Source organism: Saimiri boliviensis, chromosome 6 (genome assembly GCF_048565385.1).
Source record: "Saimiri boliviensis isolate mSaiBol1 chromosome 6, mSaiBol1.pri, whole genome shotgun sequence".
In the NCBI taxonomy this organism is placed as follows: Eukaryota; Metazoa; Chordata; class Mammalia; order Primates; family Cebidae; genus Saimiri; species Saimiri boliviensis.
The window spans coordinates 52308999-52333161 of NC_133454.1; the positions used below are offsets into that span (position 1 = coordinate 52308999).

Here is a 24163-nt window from a genome sequence, read left to right on the forward strand (position 1 = left end):
TCATAGTTTAGATATTCATTACCTTTAGCCTGAGCTACGGAAAAAGCCTTGTATCTGCTCTACTTCCAATCTTGTACCTTTCTAATCCTTCACATTACTGTTATAATGATTTGTCTATCTAAAATACAGAGCTGTTTTTAATCCTTCCATGGCTCCCCTTTGCCTCTACGGTAAAGACTAAGCTCCTCAGAAAGGCTTCCAAGGCCTTCTGTGATCAGGGTCTTGCCTACCTCTCTCATCCATCCCTCACTTTATGCTATCTAACAACAGCAAACTGGTTATGGACCCCCATCACCTGGTAACACCATAGTGTCTCACAGTGTTGACTCTGCACTTACAGGATCCTCTTCCTTTAACATCTTTCCTTTCCTTCTTATCTTGGCTGGTTACTGACATCCCTTAAAACTCAGCTCCCACATTTCATCCATTAGGAAGCACTCCCTGATCACATCCTCATAAGGGTCAACTTACTCTTCCTTTGTGCTCCCAAAACGTATTGAAAATCTTCTATAGTAATACTAACCAAACAGCACTGAAATTGTCTGTCTTCTATTCTAGATTGAAAGTGAGCTCCTGGGCTCAGGGGTTGTCTCTCATTAATTGTGGAATCCCTAGTACCTAGTACCTAGCTGCTTACACTTATAACATATATGCTAAGACTTTCCCTTAAGGGATGAGCAAAGTGAATAATGGAGGCTTTAAGAACAAGGGAAGTGGCCAGGCACAGTGGCTCACACCTGTAATCCCAGCACTCTTGGGAGGCCGAGGCAGGTGGATCACAAAGTCATGAATTCAAGACTAGCTTGGCCAAAATGGTGAAACCCTCTCTCTACTAAAAATACAAAAAAAAAAAAAAAATTAGCCAGGCACGGTGGTGGGCACCTGTAATCCTAGCTACTCAGGAGGCTGAGGCAAAGAATTGCTTGAACCTGGGAGGCAGAGGTTGCAGTAAGCTGAGGTCACGCCACTGCACTCCAGCCTGGGCAACAGAGTGAGACTCCATCTAAAATAAAAGAAAAGAAGGGAAGTTTGGCCAGGCGCAGTGGCTCACATCTGTAATCCCAGCACTTTGGGAGGCCAAGGCAGGTAGATCACCTGAAGTCAGGAGTTTGAGACCAGCGTGGCCAACATGGTGAAACTCTGTCTCTACTAAAAGTACAAAAATTAGCTGGGCATAATGGCACACACCTGTAATCTCAGCTACTCGGGAGGCTGAGGCAGGACAATGGCTTGAACCCAGAAGGTAGAAGTTGCAGTGAGCCAAGATCATGCCACTGCACTCCAGCTTAGTGACGAGCGAAATTCCGTCTCAAAAAAAAAAAGAAGAAGAAGAAGAAGAAGGGAAGCTTATTATAAATGACATCCTCTCCAACCTTAGAAGCATGGATGGTATTCCAAAGCACCAAGGAAACCACTGGTTTTTACCTTGGAAATAAGGTCTTGAGAGATTTACGTGAATATGATAATACAAAGAACGTATGAATAACAAACACCAAATCCTAAGCAGAATCAGAAAACAAACTGCAGGAGAACTCACAGTGGAAAGAGCTTTGGACCAGAGAATCAGGAACACTGAGTTTTAATTCCAGCTTTCTCAGGGGAGTTGCATGACTCTAAGCAAACTGCTTATTTATTGGGCCTCCGTTTGTCTTTTAATTAATAGGGGCTGGGTAATTATCTTATAGGTTTTTCCAACTGTAATATACTAAATATCTGTTCTGGAAATATTCCCTTGCAGTGGGCCCAAAAGAGACAAAACTAGAAAAGATGATGAAAGATGAACAACAGAAAGACAGCAAGGGTGGCAAAGGGAAATAAGAGGAGAAATCCAGGACAAAATAAGAACAAGAAGTAGAAAAAAGTGACTGAGAAAGATGAAAACAAATTAAACACTAGTAAAAAACTAGGTCAGGAAGAATTCTAAGTTCTGGGTCCAAAAATTTAAAAAAAAAAAAAAAACTCAATAGCAGGGAACATCTGTAGGCTTGTGCTATAAAAAGATCTACTTCTGGCTCTATGTATGGCAAATCAGTATTCTGAAAAATCCTCCTTCTACTAAAAAGCCTACATACAGTGAATTGCAAATGGAACTAGTAAGCTAGCTTGTAACCACAGCCACCCTAAAGATATTTGCCAATATAAGAAACTAGAGTCATCCTATACATATCTGCCAACATCAGAAAGAAGAGCATTACATTTTTTTAAATTCTAGAGATAGGGTCTCACTATGTTGCTCAACTTGGACTCAAACTCCTGGCTTCAAGTGATCTTCCTGCCTCAGCCTCCAAGTAGCTGGTACTACAGACATATGCCACTACACCTGGCTGTTGGATTTTGATGGCACCCAGAGGGACAGAAGACAATGCCTTAGGCCCATATAAGGTAGAGAGGTGAAGTCACATTGCAGAGTAACCTGAGCAGACTAACCTATCCTCAATTAGCAATTATAAAACCTAGACAAAATTTTAAAATGAAAGTATTTGAAGGTGTGGAAGAGTGACCAAAAGCAAGCATAAATCGGACTAAGTATATGTGAAAAGAATCTGTGAGTCCTTTTGCTGAAGGGCAACTTCCCAAACAACATAGCTCACGAAGGCAGAAACCCACAGGCTTACTAGCTTGAGGAATTAGTACAAAGTGGACAGAACAGCTAGGAAATTAGGGGGGAAATTTTGGAAGAGAAGGAACTACAAAAGGTATGAACTTCAAACTCTGCATACAAACTCTACTCAAATCCTTGGCTAACTGTTAAACAACACATGTGCAGAGAAAATGCCATCCAGCCAATAAAAAAAATGGCAGCTAGAAACTAAAAGAACTGAGCAGAGATTTTAGCTGCGGTCCACTGCAAAGGAGACAATTTGGAGTTTAGCCATGTTAACTACCTCCTAGAATAAAAACCCACACACTTAAGAGGAATACAATGTAACAGAACTCAAAATCTCTACAGTGTATCATTTATGATGGCTAGTAACAATTTTAGTAACAATTTTTAAAAGTGACCAGACAGGTAAATAAACAGGAAAATATAATACACTCTGAAGAAAAAGTTGTCAATAGAAACCAATCCTGTGGTGAATCACAATGCTGCAATTAGCAGACAGGACTTCAAAGTACCAATGGCAAATCATAAATATTTTCAAGATGAGGAAAATGTCTCATAACGAACAGATGGGAAATCTCAGCAGAGAAATGTAAGCTATTAAATGGAAATTTTGGAGTTGAAAAACAAAATAAACCACCCAAAACACAAAATTCACAATTGATAATAACTGAGAGAAAAATACAAAGACAAAACAAACAGAATACAGGCGATCTAAGATCTAAACACTATTAATCACCTTAACCTCACTGACATTTATAAAACACTACCTTAAACAGCCACAGAATATATGTTCTTTTCAAGTGCAAGTGAAACATTCAGAAGATAGACAATATACTGGGCCATAAAACACATCTTAACAAATTTCATTTTTACTGCTGTTTTTTGAGACAGGGTCTCACTCTGTCATCCAGGCTGGAGTGCAGTGGTGCAATCACAGCACATTGCAGCCTCGACCTCCCTGGGCTCAGTGATTCTCCCACCTCAGCCTCCTGAGTAGCTGGGACTACCCGTGTGTCACCAGGCCCGACTAATTTTTGTATTTTTTTTGTAGAGACAGAGTTTTGCCATGTTGCCCAGGCTGTTCTTAAACTCCTGCACTCAAGCAATCCACTTGCCTCGGGCTCCCAATGTGTTGGGATTACTGGAGTAAGCCATCACCCCTGGACAACAAATTTCAAAAGATCAAAACATTACAGAGTATATTATCTGACAAAAATTGAATTAAATTACAAGTAAACAGCAGTAAGATACCTAGAAAAGTCCAAATATTTGGCATTAATGTACTCCTAAATAGCCCATGGAGCAAAGAATAAACCAAAAGGACAGTTAGAAAATATTTTGAATAAAATCCAACATACATTCCTGAAAACAAAACTCAGCAAAAAAAGGAATAGAAGGGAACTTTAACTCATTAACGGGTATCTACAAAAAAAACCTACAGCTTACTACACATTTAAGGGAAAAAAAAGTAAGTGTTTTCCTCCTGAGATTAGAAATAAAGCGAAGACGTCTGCTCTCACAACTTCTATTCAACATCTGCACTGAAGTGCTAGCTAATGCAACAGGGCAAGAAAAAGAACAAAAAGCATCTAGATTGGGAGGTAAGAAATAAAACTGTATGCAAAGATGAAATGACCCTCTAGCCCTCTGGGTACAAAATCTGGTGGAATCTACAAAAAAGCTATTGTACAAAGTAAGCTTTAAGTGGGAAAAAAAAAAACTGGCAATATTTGTTGCCAGTGATAATTTTGAAAAACTGTGAACTCTTTAACCTCCCATTATTTAAAGACTTTTGTGATGAGACCAGAAGTGATGATAACAAAAGTGATTTTCTGATATTGTATAGTGGAAATATGTCAACATTTGGAAGGTCTGAAAAACTCAGCAAACCAATATTTTACAAATGACCAAGGCATGATGTTAAAATCATGCATGGATAAAAGATCCAAAGTATAAAAGATATTAATATAACAGTAACAAAAGTTCTTTGATCTGGTTTCAGGTTCCACATAACTAACCTTTAAAAAACCAGCACTCGCTGAGTTTCTGTGTAACACTGAGAAATACGCCTTCTCTTTCTAACTACCTATGTGTGAAGCTAAATTTTCTTCCTATACTTCAACTGAACAACATACCAAAAGACATATACAGATATCTACTATTGAGTCAGACATTAATGAGATTTGTAAAAATGTAAATCAGTGCCACCCTTCTATTTTTTTTCACTTGAAAAATATAATTCTTTTTCATTTAAAAATACAGTAATTATGTTAACATGTAATTATTTTTTAGAATGAACACTTTTTAAATGTCTGAGTTTTAATTTCTAATATGGTAAATATCAATATATATAATCCACATAAACGAAAGCTTTTTAAGGTCATAGTAATTTTTTTTTTTTTTTTTTTTTTTTTTTGAGACGGAGTTTTGCTCTTGTTACCCAGGCTGGAGTACAATGGCACGATCTCGGCTCACCGCAACCTCCGCCTCCTGGGTTCAGGCAATTCTCCTGCCTCAGCCTCCTGAGTAGCTGGGATTACAGGCACGCACCACCATGCCCAGCTAATTTTTTGTATTTTTAGTAGAGACGGGGTTTCACCATGTTGACCAGGATGGTCTCGATCTCTTGACCTCGTGATCCACCCGCCTCGGCCTCCCAAAGTGCTGGGATTACAGGCTTGAGCCACCACGCCCGGCCGGTCATAGTAATTTTTAAGAGTGTAGGCTGGGCACGGTGGCTCAAGCCTGTATTCCCAATACTTTGGGAAGCTGAGGCAAGAGATCATACAAGGCCAGTAATTTGTGATCAGCCTGGCCAATGTGGCAAAACCCTGTCTCCACCAAAAATACAAAAATTAGGTCTATACGATGACGCACGCCTGTAATCCCAACTACTCGGGTGGCTGAAGCATGAGAATCATTTGAACCCAGGAGGTGGAGATCACACCACTGCACTCCAGCCTGGGCAACAGAGCAAGATTTTGGCTCAAAAACAACAACAAAAAAAAAAGAGTGGCCAGGCATGGTGGCTCACGCCTGTAATCCCAGCACTTTGGGAGGCTGAGGTGGGTGAATCACGAGGTCCGGAGTTAAGACCAGCCTGGCCACATGGTGAAACCCCATCTCTACTAAAATACAAAAATTAGCCAGGCACGGTGGCAGGTACCTGTAATCCCAGCTACTCAGGAGGCTGAGGCAGAGAATTGCTTGAACCTGGGAGCTGGAGGTTGCAGTGAGCCGAGATCATGCCACTGTACTCCAGCCTGGGGGACAGAGTGAGACTTTGTCTCAAAAAAAAAAAAAAAAAAAAAAAAAAGAGTGTAAAAGGGCCCTGAGATTAAAAAGTTTGAGAATTATTGTGCTAGATACTAAAACAATGTCCTTTAGTAGGCAGGAGGAGATGGGATCTAATATGTGAGTACAGGGACTGACTTTGGTTGGAAGCAAATATAGCTCATCCAACAGACAGGAAGTTAGTATGTGAGTACAGATGCTGGTAGGTAGACAGATGAGGTGGTAAGGACTGTGAGACATTAAAAGTGACTCCCTCCTAAGACCATAAAGGGAATAAAGGTTCAAAGACTACATTTTAAAAGATATATCATATAGAAGGCTCCAGACTACAACTCATCATTCATCCCCTCTAAACCTTAGAAAATAACATTAAAAATAACTAATGCCCAAAACAAAGGGTATCTTATCTGAACCACCTGAGTTGTTTGTCCAGAGTTTTAAAAAGAATTTTGAAAAGAAAACAGAAGGAAGAGTGTTCTAAGTATGAGAAATAGGATTTGTGGACCTCAGAAATAGAAGCAAGCAAAGTGTGTATTTTTCACCTTGTGATTAAAGCAGGGAATGAAATGAAGTGTAGAGCAATTTATAGTGGTTAGGGAAGGTTACAGTCAGGTAGAAGAGAAAATAAAAATGTAAGAAATACTCAGGCTTACCTGTCCACTCCATCCCAGCGATATCCAGGCCAGATATTAAATCTGTTGGGAGGAGGTGCTGGACCACTGTAGCGAGGTCTCACTAATGAGAGGAGTAACAAAAAAGTATTTAGTTAATGACATAATTTAATTCAAAGCTGGATGGCAATGTGGAATTTTTTTTTTTTTTTTTTAGAGAAAGAGTCTTATTCTGTTGCCCAGGGTGGAGTGCAGTGACACAATCTCGGCTCACTGGAACCTCTGCCTCCCTGGTTCAAGCAATTCTCGTGTCTCAGCCTCCCAAGTAGCTGGGATTACAGGCATGCACCACCACGCCCATCTAATTTTTCTTTCCTCTTTCTTTTTTTTTTTTGTATTTTTAGTAGAGACAGGGTTTTACCATGTTTGCCAGGCTGGTCTCGAACTCCTGACCTCAGGTGATCCACCCACCTCAGCCTCCTAAAGTGCTAGGGTTACAAGCATGAGCCACTGCACCTCACTCGGAAAAATTTTTACATAGAAATACCAACTGAGTTGAATGTAAACTCACAATGAATTTAAATTATTTGGAAAATCCTTCCTTGCATATAGATATGTATCAGCACCCTAATGATTCTCAATCTTGACAGTCACCTCCAACTCTGACGATTCCCAGAAGTCCCACCTTTCTTATTCTTGTTCTCCTTGGCCTTATTCTTCTTGATGAAGTTAGCCATGGGGTCCCCCTCTCTTTCTTGTTCTCTTAGCATCCTATCCAGGTCTTCATCATCAATATAACGGGCCAGAGGCTTCTGCATCTCTTTCATTGCATCCTCCACATTCTGTTGCTGTTGCCGGCTCTGGGCAAGCCTGGGCAAAAATGAACCAAGAGTGTTTGCTATCCTGTATGACATTTCCATTTCTACATGAGATGGACCATACTGCTAAATTTGGAGAATCTCCTCTTTCTAGTAGCCTAGGCCAAATACTGAATAGGGTAAAATTCCCAGAATACCCACTGGAAGTGTGGAATATATCAACATCCTACAAAGAAGATTCGCACACCAAATTTCCCATTACTGATAACAGCTCTGAAGGCATAATAAGAAAGTGAGTGGTCAGAAGAGCAGAGAAATGACTTGTTCCAGTCACTGCCATTTTGTTTACCCTTTTGGTCATTCCCTTACCCTTTTCCCCACTGGGCATACAGCTCATCTCTCTCTGAGTCCTTTTCTGCTTTCCTCCTTTGCTCTAAACGTTCGAGTTTCAAATTCCTCTTACGACCAGACTTATCTCGAAATACAGTTTCAGCATATTGAAATTCAGCTGCAAAGGAAAATTATACTCAAATATCAGAATCAAAATCAAAAACAACATTCTAAGAGATCAAATCAACCGCCTGGGATTCTAATGCTAGGTAAGAACTTTTGCAGCCAGACCAAAGTAGTCCCTACCAACATTTAGGTGCATATTGGCACTGGGCCCGAGAAATGGCATTTTTCTTTTCTTCTTCTTCTTTTTTTTTTTTTGAGGCAAAGTCTTGCTCTGTTGCTCAGGTTCTCAGGTTGGAGTGCAGTGGCACAATCTCGGCTCACTGCAACCTCCGCCTTCCAGGTTCAAGCGATTTTCCTGTCTCAGCCTCCTGATTAGGTGGGATTATAGCCACACACCACCAGGTACAGCTAGTTTTTTTGTATTTTTAGTAGAGACAGGGTTTTACCATGTTAGCCAGGCTGGTCTTGAGCTGCTGGCCTCAGCTGATCCACCCGCCGTGGCCTCCCAAAGTGCTGGGATTACAGGCATGGGCCATTGCGCCCAGCCAAAATGGCATTTTTCAAGAAGGAAAGAAACACTGGGACTCAGTAAGAAGTTATAACGATGCATAAAACCAGAGCTGAAATTTGATAGCAATTAGAAGTTTAAAATATCAGGTACAATAAGCTATGTTTTTTTAAAAAGCAACATGAGCCTAGATTGGTCTCTGCGCTTTCATATTTTTACCTTCAAATGCCATGGTTTCTTGGTCCTGTTTCTTGAGCTCCTGCTGCTCTCGCTGTATGTCAGTTAACACCAACCCAGTTTTAGCCCCAGAATACATGTATGCAGCCTATGCAATGGAAAAGGGAGCATCCAACATTAATGGGATGATGTGGCAGTAGGCTCCATGGGTACACAGTTAGATGCATTTGTGTCTGATGACCAGCAATAATTAAACCTAAAACTCTAGCTTTATATTCTCATTAATTATCACAAGATTCAAAAACTATAAAAGAAAGAAAATCTAATTTCATAAAAAAATTAATACCATCAAGTTTAAGAATAAACAGAAACACAAATGAACAATATATTAAAGGGAGGAATATGCATTTGCATTTCTGACTTTTCAGTATAGAAACTGCACATGAAGATTCTCTCAGGTCATCTGATCAGAAGCCAGTATAAAGCACTAAGTCTTCCATTAGAGACCCACACTGACAAAATATTCCATTTAAAATACAAACTCAAGCAAACCTAAGATCCTTAAATTGTCAATATATTTCAGGGTAATAACAGAAGATTAACCAAATGAAAACTTTTTGCTAATTTCCACTTAGTATCAAGATAGCAAACCAGCCCACAAATGAAGCACACAGTATATCCTGATATCCTTAAGCAACTAAATTGGACTAATATTAAGTTGTCCATGAACTAAATGGATACATAAAATGTCAAGGGGTCCAGCTGAAACAGAAACCTCTTTTTTCCAGAAAAGAGAAGACTCTCACTCTCTGGGTAAAGAAAAGGCTGGTCTACCCTGCCAGGACCAGTCTTCTCATATTCTTGTTCAACAGACAAGATTTACCTGGTAAGTCTGCACTGGGGAGAAAAATGCACACCACAGGCTCCATCATTCTGTTTCTTAACCACTCACAAATCAGATTCCTTTACCACTATGAATGTTCTTTACAATAGAATTACTCAAGGTTCATATGGAGTTTCGGGTTTTTTGGCTAATTCATCAAGCCTTATCATGAACTCAGAACAAAAGATTAACTTCCCAGACAACATAATTTCTAAAAGTAGTTTCGTATTTTAAGTGTCTCTTCTTAAGCTCTGGATACCGAGACCTATAGGTCAATTTATACTAGTAAATCACCAACACCAGATGCTTACACTAGATGCAGGCACTACGCTAAGAGATTTACTTACACTGGCTTAATTATCACAACCTTACACAGTAGGTACTACTATTAACCACAATTTACAGATAAAGAAACTGAGGTTTAGCGATATTAAGCATCTTGCCCAAATCTCACAGACAGTAAGTGGCAGAAAGATAATTTCAATATGTGATTTGTTTGACACAATGCTTGTGCCCCAAACTCCACTCTGCAAATCACAGTCCTCAGTTTATTCCTAAGAAAATAGGAAGTTTTTCTGGACCTGCTAAAATGAGATTTGTAGAATTAAGAGGCTATAAAAGCAGAAGTGACTTGGGAAATGTGGTATCTATAAATCCACCTGGGCTGGGTTATAGCCAGTTTGCCTTCAGAAAGAAAGAGATCCAAAGGTCCTTTTAACTAAGATTTACTACACTTCTAAAAGCTACATCCTTCTCCTTTGGCTTGATTATCTGGGACACATATAAAGCTGGGAGAGAAGAGTCATGCGAAAAGGACATAGCTCCTGAAAATCCTGACCTTCTTTCCAGGAGGCTGACTCCTTCGAGGTGGGGACAGGTCAGAATCAGAAGATTTGGTCCTCTGTCTCCTCCTTGGTGGAGAGAGGTCAGAATCAGAGCTCTGGTGCCTAGGTCTATTCCGTGGAGGTGACAGATCTGAATCAGAATCCTGGTGCCCTGTACTTTGTTTATGCCGTGGAGAAGAACAGTCTGAATCAGTTGCTTTCTGGCAGTCACCTGGATAGAAGGAAAGAATCTGTGTGACTCTGATGTCCCCTAGGTAAAGAACTTACATGAAATCTCCTATGGCTGGGAGAAGAACCACCAAATGAAAGAATTCTTTTTTTTTTTTTTTTTGAGACAGTCTTAGGCTGGAGTGCAGTAGCACGACCTCAGCTCATTGCAACCTCTGCCTCCTGGGTTCAAGTGATTCTTGTGTCTCAGCCTCCCAAGTAGCTGGAACTACAGGCGTGCGCCACCACACCCGGCTAATTTTTGTGTTTTTAGTAGAGAAAGGGTTTTGTCATGTTGGCCAGGCTGGTCTTGAACTCCTGACTTCAGGTAACCTGCCCATCTTGGCCTCCCAAAGTGCTGGGATCACAGGCTTGAGCCACCATGCCTGGCCAAAGAATTCTTTAATCCCCCTGGAAGAATCTAAAAAAAATAACTTACCAAGCTAATGTACAATATTTATTTAGCTTTCCTATGGAGAATTCTCATTAACCTAAACGTAAGTATGAATGACACAGGAGAAAAGCAAAGTCAGAAACAACTTTTAAGACCAACAGGTAGAAGATGGCATTCTATTACCAAGTGACCAGTAACTGTAACTGGTGTGTGAGATCTCCACACACTCCTCTATGTCAGTTACCCCACCCATGGACAGACAAAACAATTTGTAGTCGGTGCCCCATAGTGTGGCAAAAGTCAGAAATACGTAGAATACATTCTGATATCCTCAGACTAAAGGATAACAAAGTACTTTAATTTTAAAATTAAAATAGTTCCTAGAAACAAAAGAGGGAGTAAAATATTTCACTGCACAGGCCTAAGTTCTCATGACTGTATAAGCATCACAAATCACCTCCCAAAGAGCAAATCTGCATTTGTATCAACAGTCTTTAAAATGACCACATCTACTTTTTTTTTTTTTTTTTTAATGAGATGGAGTTTCGCTCTTGTTACCCAGGCTTGAGTGCAATGGCGCCATCTCGGCTCACCGCAACCTCCGCCTCCTGGGCTCAGGCAATTCTCCTGCCTCAGCCTCCTGAGTAGCTGGGATTACAGGCACGCGCCACCACGCCCAGCTAGTTTTTTGTATTTTTAGTAGAGACGGGGTTTCACCATGTTGACCAGGATGGTCTCGATCTCTCGACCTCGTGATCCACCCGCCTCGGCCTCCCAAAGTGCTGGGATTACAGGCTTGAGCCACCGCGCCCGGCAAATGACCACATCTTCTAACCCAGTACATCAACTTCTCAGCTTTCTAGGAAACCTATATAGAAGTGGTTGAATTTCCAGGAAATCTATCTAGAAATAGATAAGGAAATAATCAAAAATGGGGAAAACACTTTATGTACAAGATGTTTGTTACAGAATTGCAGAAGCAAAAACTTAGAAATACCCAAAAACACTCATTATCAGAAATATGGTTAAGTAATTTTATGTAATGGAACACTATTAAAATTGTATTAACATAAAGATGTTTTTACGGCCTGAGGAAGACTGTTAAGAAAGGACAGCAGACAAGATTACAAATGCAATACAAATATTCTGCATAGCCAGAGCTCAACTATATCAAAAATGCAAATCAAAAACCAGAAAAGATTAAGATGACCCTGGCTGCAACACTAACAACTGCCCCTGAATGACAGAATTTTGTGTCACTTTTCTCTTATACATTTCTGTACATTCTAAAGCTTCTGCAACCAAAAAAAAAAATGTACTTTTATATGGAGTGGGGCAAGTAAATAAAGAGATATATGAAAAGCTTCCTCCATGCCACCATCATTTTTTAACCCTCCCAACCCCAGCCTCTCACTTTTCAAAACCTTCCCAAAGAAACTCCATTCTTATACCTTATAAAGCAAGTAAAGGGCTAAAAGAAAACTCCCAGGGATACATACATCCCTCTCGTGGACAGTCATATGCTCACCTTTGGAATCAAGCTGCTGCTTATCTCCAAAATGGGATTTTGCTTGCTTTTTTCGTGGAGGAGAGAGGTCAGAGTCATACTCATATTTGCTGTTCTTTGGGAGTGACGAATGAGAGGCTCCTGACTCCTTCCAATGTGAAGAAGTCTTGCTAGAGGCTCTTTCTGGGGCTTTACTACTTTTGGTTCTGGGCACGGAATGAGTGACATTAGGAGCCAAATCAGGGGAGTCATGACGAGCCCTTCTGAGTTGCTGTGTGTCTGAAGAGCCAAGAGTCCTCCTAGGTTTATATGTGTCAGGGGAGTTGTTATGGGCCCTTCTGGGGGGAGAGGTATCTGAGGAATCATAACGGGCTCGCCTAGGAGGAGAGGGATCTGGTGAATCATGACGGGCTCGCCTAGGAGGAGAGGGATCTGGTGAATCATGACGGGCTCGCCTAGGAGGAGAGGGATCTGGTGAATCATGACGGGCTCGCCTAGGAGGAGAAGGATCTGGTGAATCATGACGGGCTCGCCTAGGAGGAGAGGGATCTGGTGAATCATGACGGGCTCGCCTAGGAGGAGAGGGATCTGGTGAATCATGATGGGCTCTCCTAGGAGATGCACCTGAAGAATTATGCTGAGGCTTCCTGGGGGGAGAAGGATCGGGAGAATCATGACGGGCCCTCCTTGGGGGTGAAGTGTCTGAGGTGTCATGACGGATCCTCCTGGGAGATGTGTCTGAGTCATGACAAGCCCCTCTGAGGAGAGAAGGATCTGGGGAGTCATGATGGGCCCTCCTAGGAGATGAATCCGGTGTATCATGATGGACTCTCCTAGGAGATGAATCTGGGGTATCATGACGAAAATGCCCATGTGAGAGTAGGTCTTCATTGTGGCCTAAATACAAATAACAAATAGTCAGATTCTCATAAATGCTCTGTCCCTCTGTCCCCGCCTCACACCCAGTTTCAAAAGATGCTCCAGCAGCACATACCTCAGAACTGCTCAGAAAGCCCAAAAGGCCTGCAGTTTCCTTGTTTAGGGGCAGCAAATCAGCACTCATGAATATCTTAAGAATAACCCCTCTTATTAGCCTACCAAGTCATAAATTTGCAAAGTATTTCCAGTACATTTTTCATATTATACCCTGTAAGATAAGCAGGGCAGGTACCCTTGTATTACAGGATGATGTTTTCAGCTGAGGAGCTGAGCGATTTCTGACCTAAGGTCACAGCTACTAAGATGAAGACACAGGCTAGAATCCAAGTCTTCTAACTCCCAGTCCAATGTTCTTTCTAAAACCTCATTTGTGCAGAGTTACCAGACAGTGGCTCCTACTGATATTTAGTCTAGATACTTATAGTTCATACTCACCCTTCTTTCAAAAGGTAAACTGACTAAACCAGTAAACATCAAAATAAAATGTTGTTAACTATTTAATCCATTTCACTGTGCTCTTTGTTAGAGAGGGGAAAAATCACTACCGAAAAAAAAAAAAAAAGGAACAAGCATTTACCAATCACCTACTGTGTGCCAATGTTTTATATAGGTTACCTGATTCAATTCTCACAACAAGCCTGGGACATAAATATTGCCACTTCCATTTTACACATGAGGAAGCTGATACTCAGAAAGATTAACTTGCCAAAGTCATACTGCTAATAAGTGGTGGAGATATATTTAAATCCAACTCTATTTGACTCCAGATTCCATATGCAATCTTTAAAATATGTAAATCTTTAAAGTGAAAATACATAGTTTGAGACTTTCCATTTTCAGAGGCACCGCAGAATGAAACATCTATAGCAACTGGAATGGTTTCAAATTCCAGTTCTTCCTCTACCTCTATTTCTTGTCATTGAGCTCCATAGCCCAAATACAAATAACAGCTAGGCAGGACCTGATGAATACTTGTTAAATAGATGAATTAAACCAAGTCAACTCCTTTAGTTTGGGGAACAGGCCTATCTGATTAGAATCCACTCCACAGAGAAAAGTATGATGTCTGTGGGGGGCCTAACAGCAAATCTAAAGGAAGTAAGGGTCAGAGATTGGTGAGCATATTTCCAGTAACAAATTGGGATAGGGAAGTGAGAGTAAGGCAGAAGAAAAGGAGAGGGGGAGGGGGAGGAGTGAGAGAGAGGGAAGGAGAAAGAGAGAGAGGCGGGGGGGGAGAGAGAGACAGAGAGAGAGAGAGTGTGTGTGACTTTCTACACATTCAGATACAGAAGAAAAAGCACTGTGTGTGTGTGCATGTGTGTGTGTCTTTCTAAACATTCAGATACAGAAGAAAAAGCACTGTGTGTGTCTGTGTGTGTGTGTGTGTGTGTGTGTGTGTGTGTGTGTGTGTGTGTGTCTTCCTAGACAAACAGATACAGAGACCAAAAGATTTTCTTTGGAAAAGAATTCTGATTAGGCTACAGAAATCAAATCTCTACTAGCAATTCAACAATTCTACAAATATTTACTAGGTAGCTCCTTGTGCTAGACAGAGGAATATCATGACAAATAAGACTAGACTATGCTCAAACAGATGTGATAAACAAATGCTTTTTATCCAATTCTCAAGGACTCACATTTTTTTAAGACAGTTAAATTATAAATATTAGCTTAAGAAGAGTCTAGAGTGGGCAAGTGGAGGGTAATGCACTGTAAAATACCAATATTTAAGGAAAAAAGAGAGAAATTTACTAATACAGATAAACAGAACAAAAAACATTGGTCCTTGAACCCCCAGAAATGAGCTGCTTCATTGTGGAAGAGGACAGAGGTGGCTAATGTCTCCAAATTCTGTTCCTGTTTCTTGTAAACTCCCCTGAAGTCTTGCTTATATCAAGTGCTCTCCTATTCTGGGTCAAAGAGGAACGGGTACTCGAAGGCCTCCAAATTAGTCACTGACCTCAGTAACCCTAATGCCCAAATATAAGAGAAAGGAATATTTGGTCCCTGAGTTCCTATGTCTTACTACCTCTGAAGAAGTCCAGATTCCTTTTTCCTGCTATATTTTTCAGGATCAATGACAAGCTAAAACAAATTATGCATTCTTCTAAAAGAAAAGTATAGGAAAAGAAAAAAAACCTCCCCTACTAATGGAAATTTAGATGTGTCTTTTGTTGGAACTCACCTCCCAGAAGCTTCCATTTGGTACTGGAACGAAAAGCCTCCATCTGCTTCACCTCTTCCGGTCGCTCATCCACAAACTCTGCCACCTGCAGGAGTAAAGATTTCCTATACTGAGGAAATCCACAGGATCCAACCAAGAAGCATTGTCTCAAGAACCTAAAGTTACAACTATTCCGATTCCCAACATAAGGGCACACACATATCCAAAACGGTCATGAAGAAATAAGTAGGAGTCTTCAGTTATGTTTCCTCCATAAACATCTGATTGTCACTGTATTGGTTTAATTGCAGATCCTTCTCTAACTAATCAATTTCCCTGCAAAGGTTAATTTCTTTCATTACAAACCTTTTTATTAACCTGCTAGGTACACAACAGCCACTTGTAAGCTAACAACAAAATTCCCTTTACATTTCTACTTTTACATGAAGCATGAAAACATAGGTAGCCCCCCTCATCATGTCTAGCACTAATCAAGGACTTTGGGTTTCTATAAAACCTTTCTTGTTGTAGGTAGTCACAATCGTAGGTTTTCTTGAATACAACCAAAAAGAGCCATTGAGATGTACACAGAATCATTTATCTTTAAGAGCTAAAACTACGTCATATCTTCCAAACTTCTGAACAAATCAGAATCTTCCCTATAGCATTCCTAATAAATGATCACTTACCCAATCCCTTCCTGACAAGGAACTCATTATCTTACAATGCAGGCCACCGCATTTTTAAAAAATGTTAGAAAGTTCTTAAGTTTTATTGGGCCCACATCTACCTTCTTTTTTTTTTTTTTTTTTTTTTTTTTGAGACAGAGTCTCACTCTATCACCAGGCTGGAGTGCAGAGGTGCAATCTGGGCTCACTGCAACCTCCGCTATCCGGGTTCAGGCGATTCCCCCGCCTCAGCCTCCCGAGTAGCTGGGACCACCACGCCCGGCTAATTTTTTTCATTTTAGTAGAGAAGGGGTTTCACCATGTTGGTCAGGACGGTCTCTATCTCCTGACCTTGTGATCCGCCCACCTCAGCCTCCCAAAGTGCTGGGATTACAGGCGCCCAGCCCCGTATCTACCTTCTTATAACTTCTTTGAATTGATTCTAGTTCTGACCTCTGATGCAACTGATCCCCTTTCCACATGACAAACTTTCAGTGTTTGCTGGCACAATAAATCCTAGTTACAGTGTAGCAACTATGCGCAAGGCACTGTGGTTTGTGTTTTACTCATATAATCTCATGTATTTCTCACAATAGCCCTACAAAGAAAGGCTCTACACTACTGAATGGCAAACTGACTCAGAGAAGTAACTTTATCAATGTCACAAGCTAGCAAGTGGCAGAACTGGAATTTAAATCCAGATCATGGCCGGGCATGGTGGCTCACATCTGTAATCCCAGCACTTTGGGAGGCCAAGGCGGGTGGATCACCTGAGGTCAGGAGTTCAAGACCAGCCTGACCAACACGGATAAACCCTGACTCTACTAAAAAAAATGCAAAAACTTAGCTGGGCGTGGTGGCACATGTCTGTAATCCCAGCTACTCAGGAGGCTGAGGCAGAACAATCGCCTGAACCTGGGAGGCGGAGGTTACAGTGAGCCAAGATCACACCATTGCACTCCAGCCTGGGCAACAAAAGCAAAACCCTGTCTCAAAAAAAAAAAAAAAAAAAAAAAATCCAGATCATAATCGCCCTCTACTTCTCCCAAAATCCTATCATCATTCGTCATATAACCCAGTTTTGAGATCTCTCACTGAGCATTAAAAGCACAGGTTTCAGGCAAGATGAATGGAGATCTAAACCCCAGCTCTGCCACTTAGCATTTGTGTAACTTTTGGTAAACTATCTAAGCCTCAATTTTCTCATTTGTAAAAGTGGGATTCAAAGGATTGCAGTAAGGACTGAATGATATAGTTCATGTACACTTAGCCATGCTTGGTACATGATAAATGCTCAATAATTGCAGTAAGGATTGAATGATATAGTTCATGTACACTTAGCCATGCTTGGTACATGATAAATGCTCAATAAATTACACCACGCCAGGCGCGGTGGCTCAAGCCTGTAATCCCAGCACTTTGGGAGGCCGAGGCGGGTGGATCATGAGGTCGAGAGATCGAGACCATCCTGGTCAACATGGTGAAACCCCGTCTCTACTAAAAGTGCAAAAAATTAGCTGGGCATGGTGGCGTGTGCCTGTAATCCCAGCTACTCAGGAGGCTGAGGCAGGAGAATTGCCTGAGCCCAGGAGGCGGAGGTTGCGGTGAGCCGAGATCGCGCCATTGCACTCCAGCCTGGGTAACAAGGGCGAAACTCCGTCTCAAAAAAATAAATAAATAAAAAATAAAAAATAAAAAATAAATTACACTTATTAGTTATTCTTGTGCTGCCACTGCTATTATAATCATCATAATTATTTTACCATTATTAATGGTGGTGGTGGTGATCTTGCAGTAACAAAAATGAATTCAATAATCAAGATTTGTTTTAACCAATGCAGAGAGCACTGGCACTAAAGCCTCCTTTATTTAGGTTTTTTTGGGCCATCATAAAAGCAAGACAATATTATTAAAGAAAACGGCCAGGTGTGGTGGCTCGTGCCTGTAATCCTAGCACTTTAGGAGGCCTAGGTGGGAGATCACTTGAGCCCAGGTATTCAAGACCAGCCTGGGCAACACAGAGAGACCTCATCTCTAAAAATAAATAAACAGGCCAGGCGCGGTGGCTCAAGCCTGTAATCCCAGCACTTTGGGAGGCCGAGGCGGGTGGATCACGAGGTCAAGAGATCGAGACCAGCCTGGTCAACATGGTGAAACCCCGTCTCTACTAAAAATACAAAAAATTAGCTGGGCATGGTGGCGTGTGCCTGTAATCCCAGCTACTCAGGAGGCTGAGGCAGGAGAATTGCCTGAACCCAGGAGGCGGAGGTTGCGTTGAGCCGAGATCATGCCATTGCACTCCAGCCTGGGTTAACAAGAGCGAAACTCCAACTCAAAAAATAAATAAATAAATAAATAAATAAATAAAATTAGTTAGGTGTGGAGGTGCGTACCTGTGGTGCCAGCTACTTGTGGGGCTAAGGTAGGAGGATTGCTTGGACCTGGGAAATAGAGGCTACAATGAGCCATGATCACACCACTGTACTTCAGCCTGGGCACCAGAGCAAGACTGTGTCTCAAAAATAATAATACTAATAATTTGACAAAGTAGGCAAATTGGCATTCTTTTTTTTTTTTTTTTTTTTTTGAGACGGAGTTTCGCTCTTGTTACCCAGGCTGGAGTGCAATGGCGCGATCTCGGCTCACCACAACCTCCGCCTCCTGGGGTCAGGCAATTCTCCTGCCTCAGCCTCCTGAGTAGCTGGGATTACAGGCACGCGCCACCATGCCCAGCTAATTTTTTGCACTTTTAGTAGAGACAGGGTTTCACCATGTTGACCAGGATGGTCTCGATCTATTGACCTCGTGATCCACCCGCCTCGGCCTCCCAAAGTGCTGGGATTACAGGCTTGAGCCACCGCGCCCGGCCCCAAATTGGCATTCTTATTAACTCTAGTGGGAGTGTAAATTGGTAGCACCTTTTGGAAAGCAATATGGGACTATAACTAAAAAGAATCATATCCTTTGATCCATTCATTTCATTTTATGGGAATAAAGAAATAAACTGATTCCTACAATGATTTATGTACAATGATTTATGATATTTTAAAAGTTGAAACAACTGGGCCGGGCGCGGTGGCTCAAGCCTGTAATCCTAGCACTTTGGGAGGCCGAGGCAGGTAGATCACGAGGTCAAGAGATCGAGACCATCCTGGTCAACATGGTGAAACCCCGTCTCTACTAAAAATAAAAAAAAATTAGCTGGGCATGGTGGCACGTGCCTGAAATCCCAGCTACTCAGGAGGCTGAGTCAGGAGAATTGCCTGAACCCAGGAGGCGGAGGTTGCGGGGAGCCGAGATCGCGCCGTTGCACTCCAGCCTGGGTAACAAGAGCGAAACTCCATCTCAAAAAAAAAAAAAAAGTTGAAACAATCCATGTATCCAGTAATAGGACAGATTAAATAAATATATATATTGAACTACTATGTAACTATTAAAAATCATACACTCAAAGAATATTTTAAGGTCTTACGAAAATATCCACAACCTATTATTTAGCAGAAGAGCAGATTCCAAAACCATATGTACAGTATGATCTCAATTATGTTCAAAAAAATAAAATACAAGCGTGTATAATCACTAAAGAGAAAAACCTGAAGAGATATGCATCCAAATGTTAGCAGTTATCTTTGGATGGTCATAATATAAATGGTTATTCTTTTAAAAACTTTAAACTTTAATTCCCAAATATTCTGTAACAAATATGCATTGCTTTTATAAAATTAAAAAACAACAAACATTGTTAATATTAATTTGCTCTGACCAAAACTAAATTGACTCCCTAAGATCACTATTTCCCTTCTAATTATTAGCAAGCCCTCTTTTAAACCATCTATTTTAGAATTTTGCTGGGAATTAATGTTAAATACTCATCTGGAATCCATCTTTACTATCTTTAGTGCAATTCAGCCTATCAACAGCTCTCCTTTCCACTTTGTTTCTAAGAAATTCTCGGCAATGGTTTCAGGAACCACTGGGAGGTCAATTACCTATGATTTTGTCCACCTGGCTCTTACTTATCCTTAAAACTCAATTAAGAGATTTACATCTGGCCAGGCTCGGTGGCTCAAGCCTGTAATCCCAGCACTTTGGGAGGCCAAGGCGGGTGGATCACGAGGTCAAGAGATCGAGACCATCCTGGTCAACATGGTGAAACCCCGTCTCTACTAAAAATACAAAAAATTAGCTGGGCATGGTGGCGTGTGCCTGTAATCCCAGCTACTCAGGAGGCTGAGGCAGGAGAACTGCCTGAACCCAGGAGGTAGAGGTTGCGGTGAGCTGAGATCGCGCCATTGCACTCCAGCCTGGGTAACAAGAGCGAAACTCCATCTCAAAAAAAAAAAAAAAAAAAAAGAGATTTACATCTTTCAGGATATCTCAACAGAACACAAAGTGTGCTACCTCCCCGGGGCTCTAATGGTACTTGGAACATATGTGAAATGTATCCCCAACATTTATCATACTGTTGAAATGTATTTGAAATTCGGTTTTTCATTCTAGGGTATAAACTCTAAAGCACAGATATATTCTATTAATCTACGAATCTCCAGTTCCTATGCAAGAATACACAACTTGAAAGCTTAGTTAAATCAATGAAAAAAAGGAGCAAATAAAAAGTCCCCTATAATTGAACCTCAACACTTTTTAAAGAAGATTCCAACAACAGCTAATTCTCATCATTAGAACCACAGCTACTTCTCATCATGACTCTATCACTGATGTTGAGGAGTTCTCACTCTCTCTGTGATCCATCTCATTTCTAGGCTGATTGGCCCTCCATAAAGAGAGAAGTTGGTGTACAGGCATCATCAAAGAAAATTATTTAAAACAGCTCTTTGGAAACTGTCACCTCTTTTCTGTTCTCAACCATCCCCTCTACAAATCTACCCTGAGCTGGGAAAAGAAATTGAGAAGCTTGGCCAGGTGCAGTGGCTCACGACTGTAATTCCAGCACTTTGGGAGGCCAAGGCAGGTGGATCATTTGAGGTTAGGAGTTCAACACCAGCCTAGACAACATGGTGAAATCCCAGCCCTACAAATATACCAAAAAAAAAATCATTAGGCATGATGGCGGGTGCCTGTAATCCCAGCTACTGGGGAAGCTGAGGCAGGAGGATTGCTTGAACCCAGGAGGCAGAGATTGCAGTGAGCCAAAAACACGCCATTGCACTCAAGCCTGGGCAACAAAGCAAGACTCCGTCTCAAAAAAAAGAACCCTTGCTTCATTTCAAAATCCTGACAGCCCCAAAGACACATACCACAGGCAAATCTCCATCATCTTCCTCTTCCTCCTTTTCTGGTTTAGTTGTGGAGATAGCTGTCCAGCTCACATCATCATCCACAATCCGCATTCTACATGAGAAGAAGAAGAAGATGATCAAAGTCATTCTAGGATACCAGCCTAAAAACACTCGTCTACTGGTTTTAAAATAAAGTTCAAAATCCTACAGGATCCTGCATGGTCCAGTCTTTGTCTACATGGGTCAATTTCATCTCGTACCGCTACTTCCTTGGTTGAACACCTCCCTGGTCATCCCTTGGTGCCTAGAAAGGAGCCAAGTTCCTACCATATCAGTTTTCGCATATGCAGTTCTTTCCCTCTGCCTGATCTACTCTTCTCAGTCTTTTTCTTTTTTTGAGACAGGGTCTCACACTGTTGCCCAGGCTGGAGCGCAAGGGCATGATCACGGCTCACTGCAGCCTTGACTTCCCGGGCTCAAGTTATTCTCCCCACTCAGTCTTCCGAGTAGCTGGGACTGCAGGCACATGCCACCATGCCTGACTACTTTTTGTATTTTTTTGTAGAAACAGGGTTTCACCATGTTTTCCAGACTGGTCTCAAACTCCCAGATGCAAGCAATCTACCCGCCTTGGCCTCATAAAGTGGTAAGAAACTCTTTCTCATTCCAGGAAACTCTCATAATTCAGTTCCTAATACAAATTTAACTTCCTTTGGCAAACCTTTCTTGACTGCTTTCCCCTAACCTCACCATCCCACACTAACTCAAGACTAAGAACCCTCGTAAAAAACTCTTGGAGTACTTTCACTGTGTTTATCATAAAGGAAATATATAAATTACTTGTGTTATTACTTAATGCCTGTATTCCCATTTAACTATAAGCCTACAAGAACAGGGACTATATCTTATTTGTTCAGAGGCATCCTCAACACCCTACAGTAACTGGAATAGGAAGTATGCAATAAATGTTCGGTACATGGATAAACTATAGTTGAGCCCAAATAATAACAACGACTGCCATGATGTGAAGTTATTCAAAAAGCCAAGTTCACTGAATGCAATCCCTCTAATCACAACAACCACCACTTAATAAAAGCATTATTATTCAGTATTATTCTCATTTTAAAGATAAGGAAACTGCAGCTCAGTGAGATGAAACACCTTGCCCAAGGGCACACAGCCTATAAAGTGGCACAGCTAGGATTTGAACTCTGATCAGTGCTGCTCCAAGGCTCAAGCTACTTTCATCACATGGCACTGCCCCCCAAAGGATCCACACGAGTCAGCGAAGCAGAAAGACAGAAGACAACAATAAGGCAAGCGCCAGACCAGAAAAGAAAATGGACTAGTTCTTTGGAACAATGTGACTTCGATGGGTATCTTAGTGACTTAGGGTTGCTTAACAAAGTACCACAAATTGGGTGGCATAAAACAACAGAAACTCTCTCACAGTTCTGGAAGCTAGCAGTCTGGAATCCAGGGGTCTGCAAGGCCATACTCCCTGGAAAGTCTCTAGGGGAGAATCTCTCCTCTTCCAGCTTCTGGTAGCCCCAGGAATATCTTGGCTTTTGGCAGCATAAATCCAATTCAATCTCAGCTTTCATCTAGACATGGTCGTTTTTTCTTTGTTGCTGTGTCTGTGTCCATACTTCCCTCTTCTTAAAAGGAAAACAGTCGTCTAGGATTTGGCACCCATCTTAATCAAATATGACCTCATCTTAACTGATGACCTCTCCAAAGGCACTATTTTTAAACGTCACATTCTGTGGTTCTGGGTGGAAACGATTTGGTAGGTCCCACTACACAGGACCACAGTGTTTTCCCATTTGAAAATAATACCCACTTCATGGTAGTGTTGTGAGGCTTAAATAAACTCATATATGTTTAAATTTCTTACAATGTTGCCTGGCAAGGAAAGTATAATGATAAGAACTACACAAACGTCAGCTGCTCTTGTTAGTAGGACTATTACTAAGAGTTACAGGAGGTGACCGAAGGTCTCTGATTCAGAACCAAGTCCTTGGGATTTGGGAACCCCCACAGGCAGGTACTGGGCCCTAAAGATCCAAGCAGAGGCTTTGAATCCGCTCCATTATTCTCGGGGCACAATACTCATTCTCTGTGGGAGAGAGAGGACAGAAGTCTACCAAGGCGGGAAAAGAGTCATCAAAGTTACAGCCGGCTTTAATGCATTGACGCTAATGCTCAGGGGCTCGAGGCGTCAGCGGGGCGGCAGAGGCAAGGCGGGGGCCTCAGGCGGTGCCAGTGGGGCCCTGGGCATGAATGAGCAGGGGTCGGCGCAGCAGCCGAGACACCCGCCAGGAGGGAAGGAACCGCCGGGCGGCGGAGGGTGGAGTCGGGAAGGGTGAGGGGTGGCGAGTCGTCGCAGGCCCCGCCCCGGCCGGTACCAACTCACCCCTTGCCGCCGGCCCCACCAGGCTTCGGCCGCTTTTTGCGGCGCTTGCGGCCGGACTCAGGCCCCCGGTCGACGCCGGCATCTGCCCCGGACAAATAACGCTTCAGATACTCGGCCTTGGAAAGCGGCGGAGCTGCCGCCATGGCAGCGGCGGGGGCGGAGAGACGGCTCGGCGCTGGGGACAAAATGCCTCGACGCGTAGCGCGCGCCAGCCACCTGAGGAAGCGGGGCCAGGGCCGGAAGTGGCGGAGTGTGCCGAGAGTGACGCGGCTGGCAGGTGCAGCCGCTGGGGGCGCGCTCGCAGACCAGCCAGGGACGTGCACATCTTCGGGCGCCCTGGGACGACGCCACCAGGTTTCCTCTCTTCATCCACCTACCCACCCACCCATCCATCCATCCATCCATCCATCCAACCGCCACAGGCGCTGTTC

The 24163-nt window shown here is 42.2% G+C and overlaps 1 protein-coding gene across 2 annotated transcripts in view; it reads right to left on the minus strand.

Moving 5' to 3' along the window:
- Nucleotides 1-23919, minus strand: part of BUD13 (BUD13 homolog) — a 30520-nt gene extending 6601 nt beyond the window's left edge. Inside the window, exons 1-9 of one of the 2 annotated variants that reach the window (XM_039470883.2) lie at nt 23733-23919; nt 21335-21428; nt 15430-15514; nt 12327-13202; nt 10191-10408; nt 8512-8617; nt 7698-7836; nt 7196-7380; nt 6553-6634 (exon numbers count right to left, since the gene is read on the minus strand). In XM_039470883.2, the coding sequence (XP_039326817.2) occupies nt 6553-6634; nt 7196-7380; nt 7698-7836; nt 8512-8617; nt 10191-10408; nt 12327-13202; nt 15430-15514; nt 21335-21428; nt 23733-23875 (1928 nt within the window). In that variant the 5' untranslated portion in view covers nt 23876-23919. The remainder of the gene's footprint in view (nt 1-6552; nt 6635-7195; nt 7381-7697; nt 7837-8511; nt 8618-10190; nt 10409-12326; nt 13203-15429; nt 15515-21334; nt 21429-23732) is intronic. The other variant, XM_074400635.1, reaches the window with a different exon arrangement.
- Nucleotides 23920-24163: the final 244 nt, after the last annotated feature.